Genomic DNA, 13,928 nt, shown 5'->3' on the forward strand with positions numbered 1-13,928 from the left:
ATTACCCTGGACTGGTACCTGAAGCGGAGGGCTGATCACCTTTCCTTCATGTGTAAACGATCAAGATAACACTGCGTTTATATGACGCAGTGCCCTATGCACCATTGGGGTGCGGATAAGGGTTTTATTATTTTATTATTATATATATATATATATATATATATATATATATATATATATATATATATATATATATATATACTTATATATATACTTATATATATTTGCATCAAAACAGGTGGAATATAAATATAATTTAATTACAGTGGAACCTCTCATAATGAACCTCTCATTCGTATAACGATAAAAAAAAACATGAAAAATTTGCTCCCTCAATGAACGTTCCTTTTTTACGACATTCACTTGTGAGCCGGAACTTTTGCGCCGGTACGCTTCGTTTAACGAGTAAGATTCTGGAACAAATCATGTTTGTTATGAGAGGTTCCACTGTATTTGCATTTTTCTGGATGTGATCAATTTTTAATTTTCAATAATAGTTGTCAAAAAAAAATTTTTTAGTATGCCAAACTTTGTCTTATAATTGCTTTAATCAATATTATGTTTAAACGGTGTCTTTTTTATACAATGTTGTGTTTATGGGTTATCATGTTTATACTGAATACCATATAAAATATAGACACATCATGTTTATACGGTATTGTGTATAACTGTATCGTGTTAATATGGTATTGCATCTATGCGATATCATGTTTATATGGTTTCGTGTCTGTGCAATATCATGTTCATTCTGAATACCATATAAACAATAGACACGTCATGTTTATACGGTATTATGCATACTGTATTATGTTAATATGGTATTGTATCTATGCAATATCATGTTCATATGGTATTGTGTCCGCAATATCATGTTTATACGATATGTATACTGTATCGTATCAGTATGGTATCGTAGCTATGTATACATAGCTATGATATATCATGTTTATATGGTTTCGTGTGCGTGCAATATCATGTTTATACTGAAATACCATATAAACAATAGACTCATCATGTTTATACGGTATCGTGCATGCTGTATCATGTTAATATGGTATTGTATCTATGCAATATCTTATTTATATGGTATTGTATCTGTGCAATATCATGTTTATACGGTATTTCGTATATATGGTATACAGTATACTGTACCATATTAATATGGTATTGTAGCTGTATGATATCATGTTTATATGGTTTTGTATCTGTGCAATTACTGAATACCATACAAACAATAGCAATTATATTGTTAATATGGTATTGTAGCTATACGATATCATGTTTATACAGTATGTATGTATATGTATTATACAGTATCGTATGTGTTATTTGCATCATCACGTTTATACTGTATAATATGCGTACGATATTGTGTTATTATGGTTTTGTATCTGTGCAATATAATGTTTATACTGAATACCATATAAACAATAGCCACATCATGTTTATACGGTATTACGTATACTGTATCATGTCGGCTGTCCAAATTTAAAACACAGTAAGGGACATTTTTTTGTAGTATGTTTTTTTTTGCATTTATGGACTAAGTAGACTCTGCTTAGTCCAAAAATGCAAAAAAAACGTACTACAAAAAATGTCCCTTACTGTATTTTATTTATTGTTTCGGCATTAACTTTGTGGTAAGACATGTTACAATAATTAAAGAAAACACTTCGTTTTTTACCACTTGAGTTAAACTTAACTCAAGTGGTAAAAAACGAAGTGTTTTCTTTAATTATTGTCCCTTACTGTGTTTTAAATTTGGACAGCCCATGTTAATGTGGTATCGTATCTATACAATATCATGTTTATATAGTATATTTATTGACTTGGCGTTTAATTTGTAGAACTCCATTTTAATTTATGTATTAATTTTAAATCAAACACAGATTTTTTGAGTCTACTAAGTTGTATTTTATTAACAAAAAACACATAAAAAATTATATTGTGACAATTGTTTCGCCTTGTTAGGGCATTATCAAACGAATGACATTCGTTTGATAATGCCCTAACAAGGTGAAACAATTGTCACAATATAATTTTTGATGTGTTTTTTGTTAATAAAATACAACTTAGTAGACTCAAAAAATCTGTGTTTGATTTAAAATTAATACATAAATTTATACAGTATGTATGTATGTATATGTATTATACAGTATCGTATGTGTTATTTGCATCATCACGTTTATACTGTATAATATGCGTACGATATCATGTTTCTATGGTCTTGTGTCTGTGCAATATCATGTTTATAGGAAATTATGTTACGGTGTTGTGTCTTGATTTGATCGTGTACAAAGTATGAAGTTGTACAGTCGACTAGGGCAACTATTGATAGAATTACTTGTTGTGGATTTGTCATATCTCATTTAGTCAATTATGTTAATATATAATGTAGCAAAATGTATAAATAAGTATGAAATAAAAATTATTATTATCAATTATGTTGACTTTTATTTTTTCTATTTTTCTAACCCTTACCTGCACCCACCTCCGCCTCCGTAGTGTAATGGTCAGCACGCTCGGCTACCGTTCTGGAGGTCCCGGGTTCAATTCCCAAGGGAGGTAAAATAAATATAAGTGATTTTTTCACTGTAATATTTATTCAATATTACCATGGACTGGTACCTGAAGCGGAGGGCTGATCACCTTTCCTTCATGTGTAAACGATCAAGATAACACTGCGTTTATATGACACAGTGCCCTATGCACCATTGGGGTGCGGATAAGGGTTTATTAATTTTATTTTTATTATTACCTGCACCCAAATATTTTAAGGATAAAATAGTTTTAAACAAAAAATTTCATGAACATATTACTAGAAATAAGGATAAAATAAAACTGCCATTTAAAAAAAAACGGAGTGCGAAATTGTTAAATGTATAAGGGTTTGAAAATGTATGATGAGATGCCTGGAGATACCCAATTCGAATGCATCGAAACACATCGGCTGTCCAAATTTAAAGATTTTTTGGACTAAGTAGAATCTACTTGGTCCAAAAATGCAAAAAAAACGTACTACAAAAAAAATGTCCCTTACTGTGTTTTGAGTTTGGACAGCCGACATGCCACGGTAGATTTTAAGAAATAGTGATATTTACTAAGTAAATTTTTTAATTAAAAATACATAAATAAAACATTAGATAACCGATAACTATTTATTTCCAACAAGTTGAAAATTACATTCATAAATACATGTTTACAAAATTCGTTCAACTGATCGTTGGAAGGCAATCAGAGAGCGAACATAAAATACCCCACAATTTTCTGTGAAAAGCACAATAGTATATAAAATAAGCTAAAACCGCAAGTAATTCCAGTTTTAACCTAGTATTATATAATATTCATAGACCACAGGTGACATTTTTTTCTTTTTTAACTGCATAATTTCATCGGGCTCCCAATACCGTGGACCGTTGAAAGAAAAAAACAATATCCATTTTAACAAATTGTTGTCAGGCGGTCTTTTCATCAACGCCGACCCTAATTAGTATACTATTACGATTAGTGATTAGAATACTTCCATAATCAATTAAATTAATTATGCTAGTATACTAATCACTAGTAGCCGCAAACCCAATTTCCATCTGTACAATGTTTGCAGGCGTCTCTCGCGATCTAGCTAAAGTAAGCAAATAGAACGCTCGCAAGCGTCTCCCGCTCTCTACCAACAGTATGGAAAAGGACCCTAATTATACTCTGGCAGTCTGCCGCCCGACCCTCAGTATACTAATCACAAGTAGCCGCAACACCCAATTCCCATCTGTACAATGTTTGCAGGCGTCTCTCGCGCTCTACCTAAAGTAAGCAAATAGAACGCTTACAAGCGTCTCCCGCTCTCTACCGACAGTATGGAAAAGGACCCTAATTATACTCTGGCAGTCTGCCGCCCGACCCTCAGTATACTAATCACAAGTCGCCGCAAAGCCAATTCCCATCTGTACAACGTTTGCAGGCGTCTCTCGCGCTCTACCTAAAGTAAGCAAATAGAACGCTTACAAGCGTCTCCCGCTCTCTACCAACAGTATGGAAATGACGCTTTTAAGCGTTCCCCGCAAACAATGTATTGAAAGAGCTAAATACACATGACAAGTAGAATGTATCATTTTAATTTCTTTAACCCTTTCCGGTTCCGCCAAAATTCAAAAATTTAATCTAAGTAGACAGTTACATTCCAATTCGAAAAAATCTTTTGTGTTCTGCTCCGCATACTGTTGTAATTAGATACGAGTGACAAAAATGTAATTTCTTGAATGTTTTTCGCAGATACTTAATTTTATAAAGTTTACAAAAATGTAAGCTTGGAATTCAAATGAATATAATACTAATGATGAAAAAAATGTGGAATAACATCCGACATGGGACCCAAGAGGAAAAAATCTGTGTCGAATGAGATTCCACATTGGACTAATAAGGGTTTATTAATTTGTCACTTTGCGGTAATTTTTTATTTTATTTATAACCCTTATCCGCACCTAATGGTGCATAGGGCACTGCATCAAATTGACGCAGTGTTATCTTGATCATTACTTACATGAAGGCAAGGTGATCACTCTTGCGCTTCAGGAACCAGTCCAGGGTAATATTAAATAAATATTACAGTGTTAAATCACCAATATTTATTTTCACCTCCCCCCCTGGGAATCGAACCCGGGACCTCCAGCACGGTAGCTAAACACGCTGACCATTACACCACGGAGGCGGTAATATGTCTCCATTTTTAATTTATGTTTACTTGGTAAATATCATTAATACTCAAAATCTACTGTGACGCGTGTTTCGATGATAATTTTTTGCGGTTTCACACATGTTTCGGTGTTTGAAAATGATGCCAAATGCGTGGAAACACGTGTCGTAATAGATTTTAAGAAATAGTTATATTTACCAAGTAAAATTTAAATTAAAAAATAAAAACTATTTTTTTTTACATCTTGAAAAAGATGAAAATAAATATGGAAGTTAGTTTAAGTGATCACTTTATATACACAACATTTTGAGTGTGTCCAAAGACTTCCATATTCTTCTTCATCTTTGATGAGATGTTAAAAAATAAGTAAAACATTAATTAAAAATGGATAGATTTTACCACAAAGTGACTGCCGAATCAATTAATGGAAAAAATAATAAGTTAATTGGTATTGCCAGTTGGAGGGTCGGTATGGGAGCCACGGGAGTAGGTTGCGTCGCACTCCTACTCGGTCATGAAGTACTGGCGGCTGCCGTACTTGGCGGGCGGGCGCGGCGCGTCCTCGGGCAGCGAGTCCGCGGCGTCCGGATACACGGCCTTCTTCTCAGGCGGCGGCGGCGCACGCTCCGAGTGGTGCACGCGCACGCGGGTGAAGTAGCCCCAGTGCGGCCGCTCGATGCTCATCTTGTCCAGCATGCACTGGTCGTACACGGCCTGCGTCTTGCGGCACCTGGAGAAAGACAAGAGAGACCAATCGGTGCCTTGCTAACCGGATCCACGCGGCTCGCATAACCGTATGTGTTTTCACAAAACATGCCCCATACGTAAAGTGACCATACGTCCCGTTTTGAACGGGACCGTCCCGTTTTTAGATAGCCTGTCCCGTTGTCCCCAAGCAATGTTTCAGGACGTCGAAATGTCCCGTTTTCAAAAAAAGAGAAACACACGGTAAGAATTTTTTATGAAAAAGTGTCAAAAATCGACGATAGTTTGTAGTTATAGCCGTTTCATATAAATTTGCAAAACAAATCCTCGAAATCTGCTGAACATATGGCTAAAGCAGGTGGCTGGTGAGTCATGTGCAAAGACTAATTATTTATATGAAGACCGCCGACTCTTTATATAAATAATAAAACAATATAATTTTTTCATGTTTATAATTTTTTTTTTTTTTTTTGACATCTCATCAAAGATGAAGAAGAATAATATGAAAAATCTCATCAAAAAATAATATGAAAATAACTCCTGTAATTGGAGATAATCCAGATTTTGTGAACAAGTATTTGGACACACTCAAATGTTGTTTATAATATTTATTCCTCTTATTTTCTTTAACAACATTCCTTTTTTTATTAATACATTAAACTATGAAAAAATACGTGTTTTCTTGAATAAACAATACATACTTTTACGTAAAAATTGGTAAATGTCCCGTTTTAGGGACAAAAATTTGGTAAATGTCCCGTTTTAAGGACAAAAATAAATGGTCAGTTCACCCATACGCGGCTGACATAAGCGTATGTGTTTTACCTTTGCTCTAAGTTTCGAACCTCAGTTAGGAGGGATTTTTTCACGGTGTGACTCTTTGCTTACTTACGCTTACACCAGCATGTTGGTGTAAGGGCCTCCCACGCCATCGGGCCCGCAACGGCAAAGGTACAATAAAGCGAGGACAGGGTTTGACTCACGGCCTGAAGGCGAAGTCCCCGGAGCTCTTGTCGATGCAGGTGGCGTGCTGGTTGAACTCCTGGAGGCAGGTGCTCTTCAGCATCCGGAAGAACTGCAGCGAGCAGGAGGTCACCTCCTTACCCTCGTTGATGCACTTCCTCGGATCCTCCAGCTCCGCCTTGCACAGCATGAACTCCTGAAAAAGGCAGTCATCCAAAACATACAGATTTTTGACATCTCATCTCATTAACGTGGATGAAGAAGAATTTGGAAGTCTGTGGATTTACAGGGTCAATTAATGATTCATGTTTTAAATATCAAATCAAACACTGATTTTTTGAGTGTACTAAGTTGTATTTTATTGCTAAAAACAATTAGTTTAAAAATGCCATAACTAGGCGAAACAATTGTCACAAAATTGATTATTACTACTACTACTGCTACTACCATCACGCCGTTTCCCCGCAGGGGTAGGCAGAGAGGATGGAACGCCACACTCTTCTGTCCTGACATACACTCCTCGCCTCCTTCACATCCATACATCTAGTCATACATGCCTTCCGATTACGCAGATTGATTATTATGTTATAATTAAAATGTACGCCTCCGTGGTGTAATGGTCAGCGTGTTTAGTTACCGTGCTGGAGGTCCCGGGTTCGATTCCCAGGGGGGAGGTGAAAATAAATATTAGTGATTTAACACTGTAATATTTATTAAATATTACCCTGGACTGGTTTCTGAAGCGCAAGAGTGATCACCTTGCCTTCATGTAAGTATATCATCAAGATAACACTGCGTCAATTTGATGCAGTGCCCTATGCACCATTAGGAGCGGATAAGGGTTATAAATAAAAAAATGTAACTTTGTTTTAAAATGACTATAATAATTTTATTATAACTTAATTATAATGTCTACCAATTAGTATATTTAAAAAAATAATTAAAAAAGACCTTTTCTTCAAAATGCAAAAACAACACTTTCTGCCCTGTAGCGGGTAAATATTAAGTTAAAAATATGCCTCTTTTGCTGGGATATAGTACATTTTCTGGGCATTCCGAAAACATGAACAACTGAAAATTGACAATTTTTGATTTATGACGTTCTTGAAAGGAGTGAGCGATATATGTTCTACAATTGACACATTATTTCATATGTGAGTTCTCGGGACTATCCGTGGTTGAGTCGAGTAAGCTTTTTATTTGGACCTTTAGGAACTGTACGTTTGATTCTGAATTATTTAATGAATTATTTAATAATTATTTATGACTTATGAATTATTAAACATACTAAGAGACGCCTGAAAACATGATTTTCAATTTTTATTAAGCTTATATTTTGATTTATAGATTTGGCATATAATTTGTAGAACTCCATATTAATTTATATTTTAAACATTTTAAAAATAACGTTGATTTTTATAGTCTACTTAATTGTATACAATTATTTGAAACATCTTAAAATGAAAATTGTGAGAATTGTCTAGCCTTGTTAATTAAGGCGAAACAATTGTCACAAATTATTTTTTTGTTTTTTTTTTTTTAAATAATAGAATACACACTTGTATTTTGACCAGTTTTTTTTAATATTTGAGCAGTGAAAGACACAAATTTGATAAGTGTGGTTGTCAATCATGGGAAGAATGGTGAATGTTGCACACTATACGTATTATTACGAGAATTTGACTTAGCAGATTGTTCTTTAAACATAACTAACTAACTAACCATCACGCCCGTCCCCGCAGGGGTAGGCAGAGAGAATAGAACGCCACACCACTCTGTCTTTGCAAACATTCTTCGCCTCTTCCACGTTCATGCATCTCCTCATACATACCCGCCGATTGTTACGACTCCTAACCGGACCACTTTCAAGTATTTGGCATACCTGATCGTGCCATGTTTTTCTCGGTCTTCCTCTACTCTTTTTTCCACTTACATTCGCCTCATAAATTTGTTTTACCGTTCTTTCCTCACTCATTCGTTCTACATGTCCAAGCCATCTCAACACACCTTTCTAAATTTTATCGATAATGCTTATCTCAGGTTTGCGTTCCTTCCTTATTTCACTATTCGCAAATCTATCATACATCGTTTTGTCGCACATTCTTCTGAGAGATTGCATTTCTTTAAACATCATTGCATAAAAATGACAGCTGACCTTTTTAGCGTTCAAATGTTTACGCGTAAGTCTGCTAACGAATTCAAAGAAAACATTATATTTTAATTATATAATTATTAATAAATCGTTAAAAAATACAGAAAATAATTTATTTATCACGATATTTTTTAAGTTGACTTTTCTAAGAGGTTATGTTCACGATAAGATGTCATAGAACAAAACATTGAATCTTGACTGTTATGCAATCGAATTGAAAAGATTGACTTCAAACAGCAATAAATCAACTAGAAAACTTATTAATAGCAAACTTTAAAAACAAAATTATTAATTTAATAACAGTTCCGTACGATAGAATGCCTCAATAATTTTAAAAAAATATTTTAAAAACTCACATTGTTTTTGTCTTCGCAATACTTCCCGAGGTGGTTTGCAGACGCCCGCAAGACGGGAGACGATAAATTAATTTCTTCTACGGTTAATTCTTCCTCCGTTGGAAGAGAAAAATCTTTCGTTAGCATCTTTCGGAAGATTATAAATAAAGAAAAATATTAATAATTTTCCGTCACCAAGTGAAATCTGTCCCCCGGTGACTTTTCCGTTTATCTATGGATCTTAGAAATTGCCAGTAAAAAAAAATTGACGTTTAAAAAAGTAAATTCGTAAAGTACCTACTTATTTTTTTTTCATGTCGCGTCTTGGTTCTTTCTTCCTCTTTCAGCCCTTATCTCTACCTACTGTTACATAAGGTCTACATAAACATGGTCTTTATATGAGATCACATCTCTTTGTCACAAAGACATGCTATTATTGGGCGATTGCTTCTTAGTAGCATGTGTGTTCGTACTTTGCTAGAAATAAGCTACTCGTTTGATTTTCAAGCATGCTACCTGTAGCAAGGGTGAAAAAAATGCCAGGTTTGCTTATGAGCATGCTAGTATCGATGTATGCAAACGAGCGTGCTTATTTCAAGCAAACGTATGCAACTAAAGGGCATTCTCATAAGCATCTCGTATTTCATTTTTATCATTTTATCTCTTGCAGACGAGTAAAGACTATCAAATCCTTCAGAATCTGAAATCTGGTCGTGCTTAAATTTTATGTGACCAAGGGGCTAATATAATATGGATGCAATGAAAACTAGCCTAGTTTTAAACTAGGATGGCGCTCCATGCTCTCCGCTAACCCTTGAGAATATAATTCCATGTCTATAGTATGAGTAAAGGCTATCCATCCTATGTGCCATCTTGGCTCTTTTACACTTACACAGCAAAGAAGTACTCCATCTCCTCTTTAACCTTAAAAGTTTTATAACCTATTATCGACTCGTGGGTGGATTTACTCTTTATGTTTAAGTTTAAGGGGATATTCGCTACGATAGAAAAGGTGACGCGTCTTTCCATCCCCGATTTTTTTTTAAATGTATATTTTTTGGAATGTATGTATATGGAAAATATAATTTTATGTTTTTTTAACTCCTTCCTTTCAATAATTCTTTCCTTTTCGAAAACATGTAATTATTTCGAAGAAAAACTTGTTTTTTCAATACAAAAACGGTGTTATAAGAAAACTAACAACTACGTCAAATGTTACCTGGGTTCAGATAAAATTAAGTTGCGACTTATCGAATACTGGGCTTTAAAGTAAAGTTACTATCTCATTCTCTCGTCTCAATCCTGTGAATTGGTCTGCAGCAACAAATGAAATCTTCTTCGCCATTCTGGTTTATTTTCCGAAACCCTCTTCATCTCCTCATACGTTGTCGAGCTACCCATATCGCTCACTCCTTTCAATACGTCATATATCAAAAATCGACTATTTTCAGATGTGTATGTTTTCGGAATGCCCAGAAAATGTACTATATCCCAGCAAAAGAGGAATATTTTTAACTTAATATTTACCCGCTACAGGCCAGAAAGTGTTGTTTTTGCATTTTGAAGAAATGGTATTGTTTAATTATTTTATAAAATAATCTAAGCATTTTTCAAATGGAGAATACATTCAGGTTTTACCTAAAAATATTTGTTGCACAGTAAAAAGTTCAATGATATATATTTTTAATACATTTCATTATATTTTTAAACTTTAAAATCGATCTCTTGAAAAAATCAAGTTTTTTTATGTATGACGTTGTTGAAAGGAGTGAGCGATGTTTTTAAATTGGCAAGTATGGTAACCATCTCTACTATCACAAGAGCTAACCTAGTTATAAGAACTGAGCTCACAGGATGGCGTTCTATACTCTTCGCCTATCCCTGCGTGCGAAAAAGCATACCATGTGTGGGGCATGGACTAGATGACACACGACTGGCATGGCCACCGTCTCCTCCCTGCAGGCAACATAGCCTAGGGGGACTCATTCAAAGATAACAGCGGGACAGCGCGTACGCAGTCCCGACTACCAAAAATTACGCGCCCGAGTTATCCGCATTAGGGATAATCGCAAGGGTCAGCCCAACCGTAGTGCAATGGAAGAGCCTCGCCCTGGGGGAACCGCCGTGTTGATCACGGTATCCCCTACGCCAGGTAAGTATGCCTATCTTTGCTTCTGCCAGAGTATATATACTCACTGGTAGCACTTCCGCAAGCGTGTTGGGAACGCATCTAGCGCTATCTACACAGCGCGCGGCGAACTAAAACACTTCAAAACTTTATGTACACTAACCTAGGTATGTTTGTGCGACACTATTGGGTTGATAATATGAAATAAATCGTTTTGGATGAATTATATAGCGCCATTTTTGAAGAATACTACCTCAAGGGCGCTTTAACCGAGATTCTTGATCAAAAAAGTTAGTTAAATTTGAATTCAACAGCCGATTTGATTAAAACGGGCGAGCTTAAACACTTCGAAACATTAGTTTGACTGATATGGATACGTTTATGCGACACTATTGTGTTTTTAATATGAAATAAATCGTTTTGGATAATTTATATAGCAGCATTTTCATAAAATACTACCTCAAGTGTTCTATAATTGCGATTCTTGATCAAAACGTTAGTTAAATTTAATTTCAACGGCCAATTTGATTTAAACGGGCGAGCTAAATCACTACAAAACATTAGTTAGACTGATCTGGATACATTTATGCGACACTATTGTGTTATTAATAAGAAATAAATCGTTTTGGATAATTTATATACCAGAATTTTTAATAAAATACTACCTCAAGGGTTCTATAACCGCGATTCTTGATTAAACCTTTAGTTAAATTTAATTTCAACGGCCGATTTCATTTAAACGGGTGAGATAAAACACTTCAAAACATTAGTTAGACTGATCTGGATACGTTTATGCGACACTATTGAGTTAATAATATGAAATAAATAATTTTGGATAATTTATATAGCGTCATTTGCGTAGAATACGACCTCAAGGGCGCTATAACCGCGATTCTTGATCAAAAATGTTAGTTAAATTTTAATTCAACACCCGATTTGATGTAAACGGGCGAGTTTAAACACTTCAAAACTTTATTCAGACTGATCTGGATACGTTTATGCGCCACGATTGTGTTAATAATATGAAATAAATCGTTTTGGAGCCTCAAGGGCTCTATAATTGCGATTCTTGATCAAAACGTTAGTTAAATTTAATTTCAACGGCCGATTTGTAATTAAAATTATTTTTTGTAATTTTTTTTGTGGAGTAGACGTATTCGCTACGCAATGCACAATAAAAGCAACATTTATGAGTTTTAAAATCATATTTTCATATGGTGTATGGAGTGCGTGGAAGTTTTTGGTAAGGGAGGGTAATGAATTATGAGTATTTTAATGTTTTAGAATTAAGTCATAAACCCTGACGATGACAAGGTTATTTTTGAAACCGGTTGGATAAAGTGTACCAGTAAAAAAGTGGTTAAAATAAAGTTATTTAATTTTATAAAATTTATATATCGCCATTTTTGTAAAATACTACCTCAAAGGCGCTTAAAAACAGGATTATTGACCAAAATGTTAATTAAATCCGGTTGTCGGCTTGTGGGCCTGTGGCTTAGTGTCGCGGACTCTAAAGTCAGAGTTTCTCGGTTCGAACCCACTCTACCACAATTTGATACCTATTTCTAATAATGAGCCGCTTAGGCTCACAGATATAGGTAGGTAGTATGAAATTTAAATATTTGTGTAAATAATGAAAACACAATGATTTATCTATTATTATTATTATTTTAATATTATATAACGGCTGATTTGATATTCGTGTTTAAAGTTTGATGAAATTCTTACTTAATTTGGAAGCTAGTCATACCTTTTATTGAAATTCTTGGTCTGTATAATATTTAGCAATGTATGCCAGAGTAGATTCGACTATTTTTCTATTGCTATTCTATTAAAAAAAACGAAAGGCTTCTCCCGAGGAGTGCAACGTGGTTTCCTCCCAGCAATGAGCAAATGCTGACAAGTTCCTCATTGGCGCACACTAGATTATCCCTCCTGTTTCCAACACAGATTCAAATAAAACAAATTCTTAGCTAGAAGAAACAAAAATTCACTTGATGATCTATAAACCTTGTATTAATAAGTAAGGTAAGTAAAAAATGCAATTCACATCATTAAAAAAAAACACCGCAATGAACTTTTCCAAATCTTTTAAATTATCCCTAGTTCACCGTATGTAGGTACGTTTTAGATATTCACTAAGCGAAGGTTCTTTTTTCTGCGTTGTTAAATGGTGCACAGGAATGGTGCATTATTCGAACCCTTATCGTGCATAGGGCGCTGCATCATATAATAATAATAATAAAACCCTTATCCGCACCCCAATGGTGCATAGGGCACTGTGTCTTATAAACGCAGTGTTATTATGATCGTTTTACACATGAAGGAAAGGTGATCTGCCCTCCACTTCAGGTACCAGTCCATGGTAATATTGAATAAATATTACAGTGAAAAAATCACTTATATTTATTTTTACCCCCCTTGGGAATCGAACCCGGGACCTCCAGAACGGTAGCCGAGCGTGCTGACCATTACACTACGGAGGCGGACAAATAAATGCATCATATAAACGCAGTGTTATCTTGATCGTTAACACACGAAGGAAAGGTGATTAGCCCCCCACTTCAGGTACCAGTCCAGGGTTATTCAATAAACATTAAAGTGAAAAAAATCGCTTATATTTATTAGACCCCCCTCTGGGAATCGAACCCGGGACCTCCAGAACGGTAGCCGAGCGTGCTGACCATTACACTACGGAGGCGGACAAAATGGTGCATCAGAAAAAGAAAATCGATTCCCGTGGAGTTAAAAAGAAACGAATTTTCACCCTGTAATGTTTATTTAATATTGTAAATGAGAACACTCGTTTTTTACCACTTGAGTTATATTTATTGTATTTTAACGACTAGCCTCGGAAGTTACAGATACTTACATCTACAGGTCTGAATATAACTCATGTGGTAGAAAACAAATGTTCTCGTTTACAATTTCGTCGTGTCTTGCCACAAAGTGAATGCC

The 13,928-nt window shown here is 35.0% G+C and overlaps 1 protein-coding gene and 1 non-coding gene across 2 annotated transcripts; both read right to left on the minus strand.

The window, feature by feature from the left end:
• Positions 1-3,550: 3,550 nt before the first annotated feature.
• On the minus strand, positions 3,551-9,078 carry ND-19 (NADH dehydrogenase [ubiquinone] 1 alpha subcomplex subunit 8). Its single transcript, XM_088268490.1, has 3 exons — positions 8,864-9,078; positions 6,376-6,551; positions 3,551-5,417 (listed from the first exon to the last, which is right to left on the minus strand). Exons 1-3 carry the CDS (start codon positions 8,987-8,989, stop codon positions 5,192-5,194), a joined length of 528 nt encoding a protein of 175 aa, XP_088124616.1. The 5' UTR covers positions 8,990-9,078; the 3' UTR covers positions 3,551-5,191.
• A 1,762-nt stretch (positions 9,079-10,840) lies between these two features.
• LOC148304349 (U1 spliceosomal RNA) lies at positions 10,841-11,002 on the minus strand. Its single transcript, XR_015838359.1, has one exon. It is a non-coding gene; the product is annotated as a U1 spliceosomal RNA (small nuclear RNA).
• Positions 11,003-13,928: the final 2,926 nt, after the last annotated feature.

The sequence above is a fragment of the Brachycentrus maculatus genome, unplaced genomic scaffold (assembly GCF_059751285.1).
Source record: "Brachycentrus maculatus isolate JH-2025_06_01 unplaced genomic scaffold, ASM5975128v1 h1tg000324l, whole genome shotgun sequence".
In the NCBI taxonomy this organism is placed as follows: domain Eukaryota; kingdom Metazoa; phylum Arthropoda; class Insecta; order Trichoptera; family Brachycentridae; genus Brachycentrus; species Brachycentrus maculatus.